General features: G+C 38.0%; 1 protein-coding gene across 3 annotated transcripts in view; it reads right to left on the bottom strand.

Annotated features, from left to right (window-relative positions):
* The window catches only part of PSME4 (proteasome activator subunit 4), a 61,937-nt gene extending 45,374 nt beyond the window's left edge, over positions 1-16,563 (bottom strand). Inside the window, exons 1-6 of one of the 3 annotated variants that reach the window (XM_035565431.1) lie at positions 16,227-16,563; positions 8,829-8,969; positions 8,156-8,272; positions 3,811-3,855; positions 2,956-3,105; positions 1,435-1,498 (exon numbers count right to left, since the gene is read on the bottom strand). In XM_035565431.1, the coding sequence (XP_035421324.1) occupies positions 1,435-1,498; positions 2,956-3,105; positions 3,811-3,855; positions 8,156-8,272; positions 8,829-8,969; positions 16,227-16,396 (687 nt within the window). In that variant the 5' untranslated portion in view covers positions 16,397-16,563. The remainder of the gene's footprint in view (positions 1-1,434; positions 1,499-2,955; positions 3,106-3,810; positions 3,856-8,155; positions 8,273-8,828; positions 8,970-16,226) is intronic. The other 2 variants (XM_050709426.1, XM_050709425.1) reach the window with 2 other exon arrangements.

Genomic DNA, 16,563 nt, shown 5'->3' with positions numbered 1-16,563 from the left:
TCCAACTAGGAAAACTTATGCACCAGCCTTTTCACACAAAAATTGACAGAAACAGAATGGGCTACAAAGGCCACATTCAATGCTATCTGGAAATTATCTTTCTCCAAACACACACAAGTCCTCCTGTAGTATGCAGGCAGAGATTAGTCAAAAGAGCCAGATGGTCAATGAGCTTATGTTCACACTGAGTATGGAAAAATAAGCTGGTAATTTGCCAAGTCTCACTGCAGGAAAGTCAAGGCACAGGTTAGCTGACACCAACAGCACCTAAGCTACTGGTTGTGTCATCTCAACAATGAGACTTTCTCTCATTTCCCAAGTTTATATATGGTCATGAGATGCACACAGAAAGCCAGACAGACACAGGGTAAATGATCTTGCTTGAAAGATACAGCCCAATAGTAGTTTTGGCCAAGGGGAGTAGAGGTTCTTTACTGGATCTAAAATAAAGATGACAACTCATTGCAGTCCCTGCAAAGCTAAGGAAGAAACTAACCTGTGAGAGATTTCTTTGAAGTTTGATAACTGAAGATTAAAACAGACTCTTTAAAAGCACTTAATATTGGTATGGCAATTATACCAATTTTAGAGTCTGTCAGCCTGAATATGAAGCCTATTTGACTTTTTCCTTTTTTTTTTTTAAAAAGCATTTTTGCACCCTCACCATGAGTGTAAGACTTGAAGCAGTAGTCAGGCACCTGTTTCGAGTGTGTCTTTGCCATACAAGCAGTGTATGGTTTATATGAAAGGATTCAGTCACCAGTGTAGCACAGAAATGGAATGCTACCTCCAGTGAAGCTATAGAAAACTATGGGTAACAGATACAAGAACAAGCAAGGAAGCTCAACACCACCTGGTGACCAAAAGACTTCAACACAAATTCAAGGCAGAGCTGCGAATAAAAGCTGTGAATAAGTGTGTTATGTATATGCCTACTTAGACTAAGGAAAGTAATACAAGTGTACTGTCCAAAGATGCTGGAAAAAGCAAAGAGCATCCCATCATAACAGAAGAAACATCCATAGAGTGGCTGAACACACGAGCTATTGTTGAAAGAAAGATCTAATTAAAAATTAGGGATTGCGAAGGATATACTAAGTTTTAAGATGCAATTTTACAGAACTGTATATTAGAGGAATCACAATAGCACCTTGCATCATCGTAAGCATTAACAGGCAGTCAAAAATGCCAGCATTCCCAAGACAAAGTAAAGCTGCCTGAGATGGCCATTAAACAAAGCTCACCAAACAACTGTCATCTTATTTATTCAGGCAATAACTTCTTGCCAACAATCATGAAATTACCAACTCTGCCTTGTTGTAGTAGTAAAAGCAGAAGGAAAAAAAATCCACTCTATCAACATTTGACTTGATAGCACACTGTAGGAATTTTTAAATGTATCTCTTCTATTGAGGATAAATAATAAATACTTACCCCTTCCCACTGGGGAAGATTTTGAACTGACACCCAAAGGCCTATAAATTCATCAAACCAAAGCCTGCAAGACAACATAAAATAATTTCAATGTTGTGAAAGCAACTCCTCCACTGGACATTTCTCTCTCACTTTGTCGGGTGGTCTCAGGAACTCACATGCCCCCTACTCATTCAACACAAACAGCGATCAGACATGCTTGTATCTCTTCATCTCCCATAGCATCCTCCCATTCTTTTAGCTCTCCTCTTATTCTTTTTTGATTCCCCCTTCCACACAACAATCTCACCAGGCGTTTCCTTACCTACTTCAGCCTGACCACGTCAATCTATATTGCCATCCCAGCACAGGTAAACTGAATGAAAACAAATCACACTTCATTCCCTTCTAGCTTAAAGTCTAAAATCTGTCCCTATTGACCAATGGTTACGACTTTCATTAGTTTCTATTCTGAATGCAGCTGAAGCAAAGGATACAAATCTTCCACACCAGTCCCTTGCTTACATTCATGTTGCTAAACTATATTCACCTCCTCCTTTCAAGTTTTCACTAACCCTGTATCAAAAAGTACACTTTAAACCTAACTAGCTTAAGTAATCTCTACAGGCACTAAATATCATGGTTTATATTTCAAAAGCCACCTTAAAGAAGATCCAGACACCGTCTTATGCTGCAAATGTTTCTCTCCTTCATTCTCCAACTCATTTCCTATAACAATCTTCTGTCTCACATTTCCACACCTTGACAGTGGATAAAAAATCTCTACCTCACATTCCCACGTTCATAGTAACAGCTGTAACTTTAGCCTACATGAAGGACGCATGAGAAGCTACCCCAAAGGCGTGTAGGTACTTAAAAGTATATTACAGTTTACCATTTTAACTCACGTCACTATCCCTTCAAAATCAAAATGTACTGAATTCTATTTAGTTTGCTTTGTTGTAGATTGTTCTCTAAGAGTAAAGCAGACAAACTCAGAAAACAAGCAGTGGGTGTCCCCAGGTTACTTTTACAAAAGGAGAATGCTGACAGAATTTGTCTTTAACTCCTTCCAAAAATGCTGTTAAAAGCCACCATTCATTTTACTGGTGACCAGGCTGCAGACATTTCTGTCATCACTAATTTTATACTCAAATAGAAACAGGAAGAACCGAGAAGATCCCAATAAGTTTGATCTCTAACATGGAGAACAATTCTGAAAGCATTCCAAATAAGCACTGCTCCACCACAAAAGCTAAAACCTGGAATTTTTAATACTGAATTCAAGATTATTTACAGAACCTGTACTTTTGAAAATGAATAGCTATTCTGATGTATGTGGTTATTTCCATTCCTATTGTTTTCAAATACCAAATTCCATTACAACATGAATGCAAGATACATACACTTAAAGGAAACAACACACGATCTGATTTACTTGACTTGAATTCTGATTTACCTGACTTGAATGTTATCCTGTAAGAGATGAACGTTGGTATTTGTAGCAGAACACTATACAAAGAGACATTCAGTTACACTTACCTGAAACCCTTATGGTGAAGTTCAGGAGGAAGGGTAGTAGGTAGAAAGAGTTCAAAGTAGGTAATAGCCTTTTGCATGGTAACATCAAACGGGCACATTAAAGGCCGCCATTCATCCAGCATCTCTGCAGTAGCATCTTCTGGAAAATATCTGAATGCAAGGCAACCATTGAACATACAGACTTAGCTTTAAACTTAGAGTGTGCACGTGTGAATTTTTATTATTATTATTTTATTTTAAACATTAATACCTATCTAGCCATTTGTCACAAATCTTTCTTTTACTCTAAGCCCAGGTACCCAGGGACAATAGGTAGGTACTCCTCAACCCCACTTAAACTTCACAAAATACAATTTCAGATCAAGGATGACACAATGAAAGATTTAAAATTTCTTCTCTACAGCTCTGCAGTATCTTAAACTGCTAACAAAATGAATTAAACTGGTTCAGGCGCACACATTCTCAGCACATATTACAGTACAAAAGATGGAAAGCAATGGTGGCCTTATCAAGTGATATCCTAGCTTAACTAGCTATTATTAATGGGTTTTCAACCAAGGCTATTAACAAAAAAAAGATTATTCTAAGGCACTTACACGTTACAACACTGAATATGCCCATCACTGTTTTCCACTTTAAGCAACCTATGAACCTGATGCATTGATCAGCCTCAACCTCAGTAAAACAGAAAAGCCTCCACTCTCCACCCCAGACATCCTCAACCTGCAGCAAGAACAGCAGGTAAAGAATGGCTAATAGGGTTCCATACTTGTTTGCTTTTTAAAACATTTTCTTTCCTCTCTAAAAAGTAATATTAAAGATACTGGCTCAAAAAAAAACAACACAGTTACTCACGGTCTGCAGCTCTTCACAAGCGTTTTTAGAACACTTTCTACAGAACTGAAACAAGAAAGGAGATATTAAGGATACCACATTACCAAATTTCTAGGACAGCATAAAATAAAGAACCATTTGCTGATTTTTCTCAAGAGTTTAAGATAATGTTGATGCAATTAGATGTCTTCAGTGAACATGCAGTAGCTAATCACCTTCAAGGCAGACCTAATCATACAGATTGAAACTGCTCCCCTAAACTCCTGGTTCTACTTTCCATACACCACTCTAATATTCACTGCATATTAACTAAAGAGTGAAAAAATATTTCTTAGAAGCAATATCCTGCATTTTGTCCATGAACAACCAGCAAAGCAAGCTATCTTCTTAAATAAATATTAAATCTTAAATATTTATAGGATAAAAGCAATAGACTTCAGAAAATTATTATGAGATTCTAAACACCATATCCAACCTTTTCAATTTGTTTTTCGTTGTTGTTGTTGTTTAGAGGTTCGAAGAAAGAAGTATCTGCAAATCAATAGTTATTTCATTACATTCCCCTCGCACTTAACAGCTCATTTTAAGCATTTCACTCATAGCAATAAAGCTTATTATAGAATTAGAGTCACTTAATTTGAGAAATCATTTTAACATGAATTGCCACAGGATGCCATCAAACCGTTTGAAAAAAAAGAATTCAGAATAGTCGCAAAGAACAAGGGAGGCAGGGGGAAGAAATCAATGGAACCGTAAAGGCTGCCAATTTTTAGGTTTGTTAAGTCCACTATTTACTACAAGACAGGCTCAAGACTAAATTCTGCTTTCACCGAAGATCATTCCCTGAACACAAGTTCTAGCAAAAGAATTTCTTACACAACATATTTTCTGTGCTCTTAATAGAAAAAAATGCATTCTTTAGGTCACCATCATAAACTAAGCTACAGAAATGCTATTCTGATCAGAATAAAGATGATTCAAATTTATCATCTTTAGACTCTCACCCAAGATCAGTTCAGATCAGTAACTTCAAGACACACAAATACAGAGCATGCACACACTCTTTCTCTAGTCCTACACAAATAAAACTGATCCCAAACAAGTGAGGTGAAATATAAAATAAACCATTTCTAGGGCAGTTGGGGATGGGTGGGTGTCTGTGTGCAAAGAATCCCTCCAACACCTCAACATTCACTGCAAGCCAGCAAAAGCCCACCCAGCCCTCATAACACTACTTCAGTTCAAGCAGCACTCTAGAAGTTGCAAAATTCTGGACGTTTTATCCACCAGTGGCAAAGTAAATCTTTTATCTCTGCTAGAATGAAAACTGAGCTTACTGACAGCTTCTAAGATGCAAAGATGAACGGCCAACCATTCATTAAACAAAAACAAGACAAACTCCAGAAGAAGCTCATAAAGATTGTGGGTTAAAAAGAATACAGTCTTGAAAGAGTTAGGAAACAGGTTTCAAGAGTAGATAAAGCATGAACCAGCAACATTCCTGAAGAGCACTAAAGATCAACATGAAAATTGTTTCTGTGACAAAACAGATATTCCCATACTATCACGTTCTACTGAAGCAGACTATTGCTGTGGAGAATCTGAAGGACGGAAGAATTTTAAGATACAAACACTAATGGCCAGAGATCAACAAGCCTTTCAAGGACACAAATTTGAAGTCCAATCTTAGCATCTGTGAGTGAAAGAGAGCAAAAGAGGAAGACTGGAAGGGCTTTCCCCTCCTGATCACAAATTTAGAATGGAAGCTATAAAAAAAACAGAAAACAATTTTATATGTGAAGAAGCTTCCATCTAAGATGCAGTTAAACCACAGGCCAACTACAGAAGACATCTTGTAAGACCCCACTTTGATGACTACTAGCTAGAAAAGGACAAGACAACATAGCTGTGAAGGACAAGACACTGCTGGTTGCTGTTTTCATTATCACTTTGAACCAACTCTCTCAAGCCTCGTAGCAGTGGTTAAGTGGCTTTTATTCCCCTTCTGGTTAGGCTTTCTGCATACCCATTATTGCAGAATTGTTCAAAAATATCTGCATTTATCACACTAGCAAATTTCTGCACACAGCTGTACCACTGAACTTAGCCAAGGGTTAATAGAGCCCAACAGCAAACAGTTCAATACATAAACCACCCTGGATTGGATCCACAGCCCACTACAGTTTGTCCTCCTGTTCCTGCTCAACTATTTAATGCTGACCATTTGGAAAAGGCATTAAAACCTTTCTAAAACAAATATAACAAAGTAACTTATGCTGGTAGGTATACTATTATATTATCCTATTAATTACTGAAGCAGTTTATTTAATGATAAAGGAAAACTCCTCCCTTTCAGTTTTCTTTGCTTTTAGTTCCTTCTTGTTACGTGAAGGATTATCACGTTATTACACCTCATCAAACGGATACATTAAAAACAGCCAACACCACCATAACCCTAACACTACTCATCATTTTGGCACCACACAACTGTTTTCCTCATTTAGGAAGGACATCACAATATTAATTTGTAAATCTATTTTTTCTGCACTTTCAAAGAGAAACATGCTTCAGTTAAAGCAATAAAATACAAACCTACACTGTTGACTCTTATATTATCAAAAAGCAGCAAAAGCATCATTTTCAAATTTTCGGGAAGGATTCAGGCCTGAAGCGATGTTCTAACCCTACAGCAGACATTCCATTATTAGAGTTTAAATTAAGACAATTAAAAGAGAACCAGCTATAGTTTCACAAATGGTATTATTCTAGTGAATTTCTAACTATGCTGAGCCAAAAAAACAGTATCTTATTTGACTAGTACAACTAAAGATTTTTTTTTTTAAAAAATACAAGCAAAATATACCCCAAATCAAACCACTGCAATCCTAAAATTTCTCTCTGCTGACTACTTCCACTTATATCACTTTTAAACTATTTCTGAACTTATGTATTCATGAAACCCTCTGATATGGTTTCCCACTGTCACAATGGACTCTGCCAACACAGAAGCTTGGTTTCACACTTGACAACTACAAGGTTGTCCCCGAGTCATTTTCCAGGCCCTATTACCTCATTGCTAAAGCACTTTCCATGATTTCATAGTTTTTAATAGTAAGGTAAACTTACACAGTGACATGCACTCCTACACAAATACTGATTTTGTCCGTATTCAGACACTAATTATTCAACTGTAAAGCTTGCCTTTCATAGGCCCTCAAAATACATATGCTGGTTAAATTAGTTAGCGAATAGCCACTTTATCAGCCACTTCACACACGCTCTCTTGTTCCCCAATTAGAAAGGCTTACATACAGTGCGACATTCTCATAAACAGTGGTGGAATGTTAACATTGGTTTTCCAATACAATTATTTACACAGAAAATTATGCCTGTGTGACAAGTGTTACAATCTAACAGAACATGCAGAAGATTACACATCGGCCAGAGCTGAACAAAAAAAGTCATTCTTACCACCTATGTAATACATTAAGCACAAATGTTTTAGGTGAAGACAAGCCTGGTCGATATGAACTGAATGTAAAAAAAAATTAAGAGAGTAGTTAAATTATCAGCTATATATCAAATTAACCCAGCTTTTAAAAATATCTCAACATCCACCAAAAAGATACCCCTCAAAATTGACTTGAAAAAACACCAAAACAAAAAGCACCGTATGAGAACAAATCGCACTGCATTTTTAGATGGAGTGTCTGATATGTAATGCTGTTAATAAAAGCTAGAAGCTAGACAGACCATCGCAACTGGTAGCTTCGTCCCAGCTTAACCTCCCTCCCCACTACACAATTTTCTCACACAGTAAATGAAAAGTGACAAGCCAACACCCCCACAGACACTTGTGCTGGCATACGCATGAAAAAGGCTCTGCTCTTTTGGATTCTCACTTAGAAATAGCATCTACAATTATCAAAATAGTGCAACTTTACAAAATAGTACAATTAGCAAAATTATTTTTCCAGCTATGTAGCCATAAGACAAGTGCTGGGTGACAAGTTACAAAGCTACAGATATTTTCTGTTTGTGTCACATTTCAGCAATGGGATCCCCTATTCAGTAAAAGGAGTCAATGATAATACTTGAATAGTCACAGACAGAAAGCAAGTTGATGGAGACCCTGTTTCAGTGTACTTAGAAGTGAACTTGATTATGTTCAGAAAGGAACAGTAACAAACATAAATCATGTATATCCTGCCATCAATTACTGTAGCCTCACATGCACTTACTGAAATCAATTTCATGAAATATAAACAAAAATATTTACGATATACCTAATTACAGATATTAACAGTACCTTTGTAACTGTACTTTCAAGCATAAAAAGTACTTAGGTTTTAAAATGCAAACTTACTTGGGAAACCAATTTAATCCAAGATGTTCTGTTTTGGAGTATAATATCCTTTCCAACATTTCATGAAGTGGTCTCCATGGTAACTCTAAATCATCCCTGGAAAGCAGTTCTTTTTTCCTAATATAAGAAAACAAGGAGCACTTCAGGATTAAACATCTACGCTGACCTACTGCACACCAAAATAGCCCAGATCAGGAATACTGCTTTGAATCATGCTCTTCTTCAGCATTTGGCATAAACTGCAGGGAGGTCAGGGAATTTACAACCCAACCACTTACAGAATTTCTTTATGACCTCAAATAGTCAAGGTCTTCAACAAAAGTCTGACTAAGTGAAATAAGCATATCAAGTTGTGAGACAGTCTTCACCTCCTCCCTGTTTGGGATTCAACCTTAACACTTAGCTCTCTGGGGTGCTTCCTTTTCCTAATACTGAAAAACTGACATTCTTTCACTTTCAAAACCACACATAGAGCTTTGAAAGGGGAAAGGTGTATACGTAATGCAAACTCTTTCTAATCAAGATCATCTGTGCAGGGTGGATTAAGTGAAGTCACCTGTGTTACAGGTTACTAACATACTATTGCACTGAAGTATGTAACAACATGAAGCAAGTGAAGTGATCAACTACTTAGAGAAGAAAATTTCAGCAGTCATCAGAAATCCGTACTTACTTTAACAGGTTTATTAACAGGCGTGCAAATCCTTGCATCATGCTGATCTCCAGTTTGGGAATTGTTACCAACTCATACAACAGTTTGATAAAAAGCACGTGATCATCTTTGCTGAATTTTCTCCCATATAACCGGATGTATCTGCAAGCAAAACACAAGATGAGTCAGCAATATTTTTGAGCATGTTCCTTTTAGCTAAGACCTGAGCCAGATCCTGCCTGGCTTACTGTTTAATGAAACAAGGGAAAACCTCATTTAAGTTCCTGTTTGATAGATTTGAAAAGATATCTAGCAAAGGAATATTTTGATACCTGAAACCAACCACTGGGGAAAAAAACTGAAGAATGATCCAATAAAGTACTACCTAACATAATGTCCAGATTTTATCTCTGGCATAGTTTGACTATTCTTTTATACATAGTTTTTTTTTTTTTTTGTCATTTTTGTGTGTTTTTTTTTTTTCTTCAATGCTCAGAAATTAGAATAACTCTTTCAAGAAAAACTGATTTATAACCAGGGGCAATCCTAACACTAAATTTAGTACTTCTTTTTGCTAGCCAGGAAGACGGATATTTATTGTACCTATAAAGTACAAACCTTAAAGAATTCGTAAATACTGGCAGGTAGCATTCCTAATCACTATAGGGTCCTCTGAAATTATAATTTGTGTGAAGTTTCTCCTAAGGGGAAATTGGAATTTAACTGAAGTTTCTTTTGTGAGCCTAAAAGCAACTTAAGAACCCTAAGTAGTTATAAAAAATGGAATTATGCTAAAAAGCAGTTATGTAGCAAAAGCATGATCTGTTTTTAAACCAATGAGGTAAAGGAAGCTTTACTTACAATAAATAACCAGGAAAAAAAAAAACAAGGACAGCTTGCTGTCTTCCAAGATTCCACAAACAGCATAACAATGTTCACACCAGGTACCACAAAAACAATGACTATATTCTTTCACCTCACCTCAAAATGTACTAACTACTGAATTTAGACTCTCTACATCCCCTTGTACTTATTTTCCTCTTTTTAAAAAAAAGCAACACCGTCACACAAGCAGTTTTATTGTACTCTATCCTTTTCAGGTGGGGCACTTTAAAAAGGAGACAGGACACAATGTAGAAGCTATTTTAAAAACCAGTTTCAAGTTAAGTCCAAATCTGACAGCTTCCAGTAAGGCTAATCAATTTATTTAGACACTGACCTTTGCTGGTGGTGTGCTTCACTACTGTCCCTTTATTTACTATTTTTAAAAGGTACAGTTCCATTAGGACTAAGTTTAGAAGAGGTGCTTGCTATTTTCAAGCATAGATTGAAAAAAGGAATGCATTTAACTTTTTAAAAATAACCTCCTCCAACAAAAGTTACATAAGGTTCTAGTGCAGCATCTTACACATCACGCCACTACAATTTATTACTCACCTGAGAAGCACACTTTTCCTTTGTATTACTGCTTCAACTACCCTCCTTAAAGGGTCATAAGAAACACTACTAACACGTTGCCCTCCAAGTAGCTGTTAGACAAAGCGTACAAGATACAACCCCTTACAAAACAAGGTCTGTAGAAGCCTGTTGATTGTTTTTGTTTAAAAGATTCAGTAGAGCTTGGGTTGATTCGTTGTTAAATATACACCAGTGGAGCATTGGAGGCTTGTTCTAGTAATGTGAAGAATGCCAGATCTCACACCACTTATTTGGTATGTGGGACAGCAAACACTACAAAATGCCTACACAGGAACCACCACATGAAAAGATAATCTCTGAAAGAAACCTATGTGGATGTAATACAGCCTAGGTAATTCTTAGAGGGGCAAATATAAGCAGCTACTGAGCTAACAACAAAGCCAAAGCTCACTGTCTTGATTGCTGAATTTGTTTTCCGAAATTGATTCCTGCAACGCTGAGAAGTTCAGTTTGTTATTATCTGTTTTGCTTTCAAATGCTTCGTGTTCCTCTGTAAGCTTTTACCCCTCACAGCCCTTCCAGTGCGAAAACTGATCACATAGAAATAAAGTTCAGGTCCCTCACTAAAACACACGAGGCATACTTTACAGTGCCACAAGAGCACACAGGATAGGGACAACAGCTTGAGTAGGTTTTCCTACTCCACCACTTCCCCATTTCTCAACTTAAAAAAAAAAAAAAACAAACAACAAACAACACTCATCTGCCAGGATCACCCACAGCTAGTAACTTTATCTATTCCAGGAAACTGACTCCTTTTGGTAAGTTGCCTTGCTTTTCCCTTCTAACATTTTTTTCCAATCTTCCTCCTCCAGCTTCCTTTGAATACACAGTGGGACAGCTGCGGGGCTTGGGGAAACCAATAATCGCTAGTCTTCAGAGAAGAAAAAAAGAGCTTCTACAGCACTTCTTGTCACTTCCTTTTTCTTTTTCCCATTGATTTCAACAGAGGATTTTGCATTTACTGAGCAGTATTGTCACTAATGTTCATTTCAATGTGTTTTACTCCTTTCACACCCAGAAGGAAGTGAATGAAATATAAACTAACCCACTCCTCTACCACAGGAGGTATGTGGATCAGCCAGAAACACCACCCACCTACAGAACGACCAAACAGTCAAACAGCTACACTTTCCACATGTATAAAACAGACAATGCAGAAAGAGTCCTCAGAAAACAACAGGTGCAACTGATTTTTTTTCCTCTTAGCTTTCCCTTACTGTTTATTAAAAGGGGAAGACGGTGTTGGATGCACTGATCAAACTGCTTACTTACACAAGGTAAAGACACTTTTCATGACACTACACATCTGGGAAAGAACACACCAGCTACACAGGAACACTAACAGCTCATTTCTGAAATCAACCTTAACCTTTTGCGACTTCCATTTTGTTGTCGTTCAGTCATATACACTTAACATGTACATCTCTACTCTCATAATGTTAGGTACAGAGTAACAAATAATAGTGATTTAATTTCTTCATGTATTATTAAAGAAAACAAAACAAAACTGCAGAAGCCTGAAAAAATAAATTATAACTACAAATAAACACTCCGCAAGAGATCCAGGGACTCTGTCAGCATTGCTGGATGTAACAAAAAAGAAAACGTTTGCATGGTTACCATTCTTGACATTTCTAACACCAGTTCTACTTATACCAAATGCTGTTTAATTAAGAAACAGAGGAAAGAGTACAATACAAAGTAATGTACTGAATACAAAGATGCCTGGGAAATGGAGCTAGACACCAAACTGCTCCCGTAATGCAGCTTCTTTATGTACATGAAAAAGCAGATTTTAAAACCATCAATTATTGTCTTGCTGCACAGTTGGATTAAGATGACAGTTGGAAAATGTTTAATTCTAGAAAGGGACTATTCACATTTATCTCAAGATTAAATGAGCAAAATGTAATGGAAGTATCCTCAGGAGAGGATCCTCCCACTACTAAAGGCAAAAATATATCCAGTTCTTCATGCAGGACAGCTAGGGGCTAATCACTATATGCTTGTTCACCATATAAATGGTGGCCCCTCTTGAGGAAAAAAAAAAAGTACTGGGTTAGTTAATGGAAAAAAATAATAATTTAATTCTAGAACTAAATTGTTGCAAATCAAAAACTTCCTGTAAGAAGGCAGGCAATACTACATTGAGATGTTACTTGAAATCTTAATTCCATTGCCCTTTTGATTCCTTCTGTAAGGAAACTGTCTCTCAACCTCTATCAGCCAACTGCAAAAATTATAAATAAATTGTGCTACATTGTGCTGGTCACTGGGTTCAGATTTGAAGATCAGCTATGAGCAAATAAAAGGTTATTAGGAAGTGAAAATTCTATCTGCAGCTCCATCCTTTCTGCACAGAGTGCAAGGCCTCTATACACAAAATAAAATTAGAACCCAAACCCAATTCCCTCCTTTAAAAGTATTAGGTACCCAACCTCTCACTCCACAATTACAATAGACCTATTTTTAGGAAGTGTACTGTTGTACCAAGCAGACAGCCTAAATTACCCTAGAAGTTGGCTGCTCTGCTACAGTTAAAAATTGCCTTCACTTACGAAGCTGCATAGAGCACTCTCCTGAATTCCTAGCTATCTACTTTCAATTTCTCATGCACAGGAGGGGATTACAATTGGCCTAAAGCTGTTTTGACAAATGGTATTGAAAACAATGAATCATGCTCACCAAAACCACTTAAATCACATGCATGTTTACACTGTACATGCACATAACCATTATGTATCCAAAAGAAGGCTTACATTTTTCTGATAAAGATGGGAGAGGAATAGTTAGATGAAAAAAAGATTTATATTGCAAAAGTGATTAAAATATTTCAGCAAAGTCTGATTGACAGGCTTTCCCATAATTCAGAACTGTTGAGCTCCATTTTTTCTTACCTTACACTTAAGTGTAATTTTGTAATAAACCTGTACCTGGCAAACACACAAAATAACATTGTCAGGAACAGAAGCGGTTTCCTTCAGCTCCAAAAATTCTACCCTTACCTACTGAAGTAAAAAGTACAGAACGACACTCGTGTGTTTCCCAGGCTGCAGTCAACCACATGCACCGTAACTGTTAAATGTTCATATTATACTGATATCCTCATTTACAGGCTATGCTTTAAAAAAAAAAAAAAAAAACAAAAAACAAAACCTATGCACAACATTTTTCAGTAAAATGTAAAAAAGTGAAAAAATTGAAACAGCAACCTATTTTTGACCTAAGAGGCAGAAGTATCATGCAAGTCCATTTAAGCAAATGACTTTGATGCAACTTGCCTTTTTTTTTTGGACATTGTAACAAGTTATACAACAACTGACATTCAGTCTTCTGCTTTCACAACAGGATTAGTGTTTTGTAAGATACAGATTTTACTAGCCAAAGTTTGAGGAGTCTCGCGGTAATGATTAGGTTTGAACGCCAATCTTTGAGGTACATACAGTTTGACTTGCATAAGAAGTTCCCCTAAGTCACAAGTTTGTTAAGTAACTGCTCTATTCCTGTCCTCACAAGAAAGTTCTCACCACACTCTGTATATGCATTCCAACAAAAGGATCTGTTTACGTTATGGAAAATTACACATAAACAGCAAATCATGCAAATTAGATTACAGACATTTCACCTGATAAACTCCATTTTTGCCCTTTTTTTCCCTCTTACTCAGACCATGACATTGGATAGCTGAAACAGCTGCTTTTAAGGTGACTATGGGCAAGTCACGCTCACTTGTTGAGAGTGTAAGAAACACAGAAGATCTCAAGTTCATCTGTCATCACAAAATTGAAACTGATATTCAAAATTTTTAAATTAAAAAATATTTGAGTTCCACTTTTGTTCTTCATACTCCACAGAGATCATCCATAGTTGTATAAAGTTGCAGGTACCTGAGGAGGTACAACTACACTAGTTTATAATACACGTGTGGTTTTTTTTCCCCACTTAATCATGCATTTGTACATCTAAAAACGTTTGTACTATTTCATGAACAGATAAAAAACGTTAGTTTAAAGGTATGTTGGACATGATTCTGAATTATAATTTAATCCACAGAATACTGTGAAAATTCTGCCTTTTATGATTCAGATATTTGCAACAAGGCTAAGCAGAGATCTCACCATGATGAGGATCTTTTACGTTTCTCCATCAAACAACTGTAAAATTTATTGGAGCTGCTCAGCAGGGAAAAGGTACTAAGCTGACACTGAGATGAACTACCCTCTATTAACAGACAACAAAGATTAGATTTTTTTCTCATTATCCTGTAATTTGACTTAGGTATGAAATCAGAACACTATATACTTTGGAAGCGTTTCATTTAGGCCTAAACTTTAATAAAAGTATTCAATCCCACAGAAGTACGTTGTCAAGTTCAGCTGAAGAGCAAAACACCTCTCATGTTAAGTTTACCAGCTTATTTTTAAACTGATGCTACTGTTTCCTTCCCTGCCTGCATCCAAACATATTCCAAGTCTTACTGCACATAATATGCCACAAAGAAATCTTAGGACTGAAAGGCATCGGACAAGTTGTAAAACACACAATAAGTTAGAACTTCAAAGAGTAGGTGGAAAACCACAAATTAGAGCCTCCTGACATTTCTGTGATTCATAAAGTAGCATAGCAGCAGTTCTCAACAGGCTAAATTCACTGCCCTAAAGCCTAAACTGGTAACAGTAATTACAATTTACAGAATGACTACCAGGGTAATTCTAACGTAAATCCTTTGAAAGCGTGTAGGATTGTGCGCTACATTTAGCCTACATATCTAATATAGATTTTTCTCTTAGTAAGAACTAGTAAAGTTTATCTCAGCTTGATTAGTATATGAAGTTCTACAACTCCAAAGGCAACAGGTATCATTGAAACCAGTGTAAGCTCCCAGATGGCTGAGGGGGGAAGTTCAAAAAAAACAGTACTGACCTAGTTCCAAGCAGGTTCAAACTGTCACATAATGAAAACACGTGAGTCATTTTGCAACCGTCAATGTAATTCTATCTAAGAATGCCTCTTGGCAAATATAAAGACTTACATTTCAATACAGATGAACCAAATAGATTTGACTGCCTAGTATGTATTAAATTCTAAATTAGTTGTTTATATATATATATATATAAAAAAAGGAAAATTCTAAGTGAGGATCTCTGAATTCTACAAAAAGCACATAGTTCATCATTTCTAGCACAGAGAAAATACCATCACAGCAAAAACAACGTACAGAAATATGGTTAACTGATTGAAGTTACAGGAGTCATTGCCATCTGATGATTTTCAGTGCCAGAGTATCAAAAATAGTGGCAATGAAAATAGCGTAAGTATGCTTTGTAAAATTCGTTAAGAGAAACCTACGCTCTGCTCAGTGATACTGTATCGAACCCAAGCTCTTTGAAATTGTGTTAAAAACACTTCACAGGCACACGGTGGAGCCGCGCAGTGTCCGGTGCCCCAGCAGAGGCGAGATAGTAGGGCTTTTCTTACTGCTAGGCTCTGTTTACAGAGCATTAAGGCATAATTTAATCCTGCTAGCACTGAACCAACAAATAGCCCGTCTTGAGAAAGACTTCGCGTTCCTACAGCAGAAGTTACACGCAGATAACATCTTGCACAACTTGCCTAAAAAGGCAAGAGGTCAAACAGGTGGTCAAGTAGGCGTTCAGAAATAAATAGCTTAGAAATAACGACATAAAAAACCCTCCCGACTCATGAAATTGTCCAGGCTCTCAGAGCCAGGCGAGCTGTAGGAAACGAAACCACCTTTGCCCCGGTTTCCTCCGCCGAGCTAGTGGCGAGCTGTGCGGGACAGGGGCGGGCGGCGGGCCCCGACCCTCCCCGGCCCCGCAGCCCCGGGAGACCCCGGGAACACCCCTAGAAAGCTCGGTTCCCCCCCTCTCCCGGAGCCCGACCCGCGGCGGTGTGAGGCGGGCAGGGGGCACTCACGTCGAGAGCTTCCTGGTCCAGAAGAGGCCCCCGGGCCACAACTCCTGCAGCTGCACGGCCCGCGCCAGGTTGCCTTTGATCTGCGCCAGGAAGCGGCCGGCCTCGGCCTCCAGGCGCTCGCCGTAGGGCAGCAGCTTGTTGTACACGATCTCCTTCTGAGGCGGCGCCATGGCCGCGGCCGCTGCCCCGGCTCGGCCCCCGGCGCTGAGACGGCGGCGCCGCGCCGTGACGGCACGCCGGGGACGGCGCACCGGGAACAGCCCCGAGCGGCCCGGAACAGCCCCGAACGGCCGGCTACTGGCCCCGCTCCGCCCCGCTCCCTTCCGGCGCGACGGCG

This window comes from Cygnus atratus, chromosome 3 (genome assembly GCF_013377495.2).
Source record: "Cygnus atratus isolate AKBS03 ecotype Queensland, Australia chromosome 3, CAtr_DNAZoo_HiC_assembly, whole genome shotgun sequence".
Lineage (NCBI taxonomy): Eukaryota > Metazoa > Chordata > Aves > Anseriformes > Anatidae > Cygnus > Cygnus atratus.
Note: the sequence above shows the minus strand (reverse complement) of the source record. Positions and strands in the feature narration are given on the sequence as shown.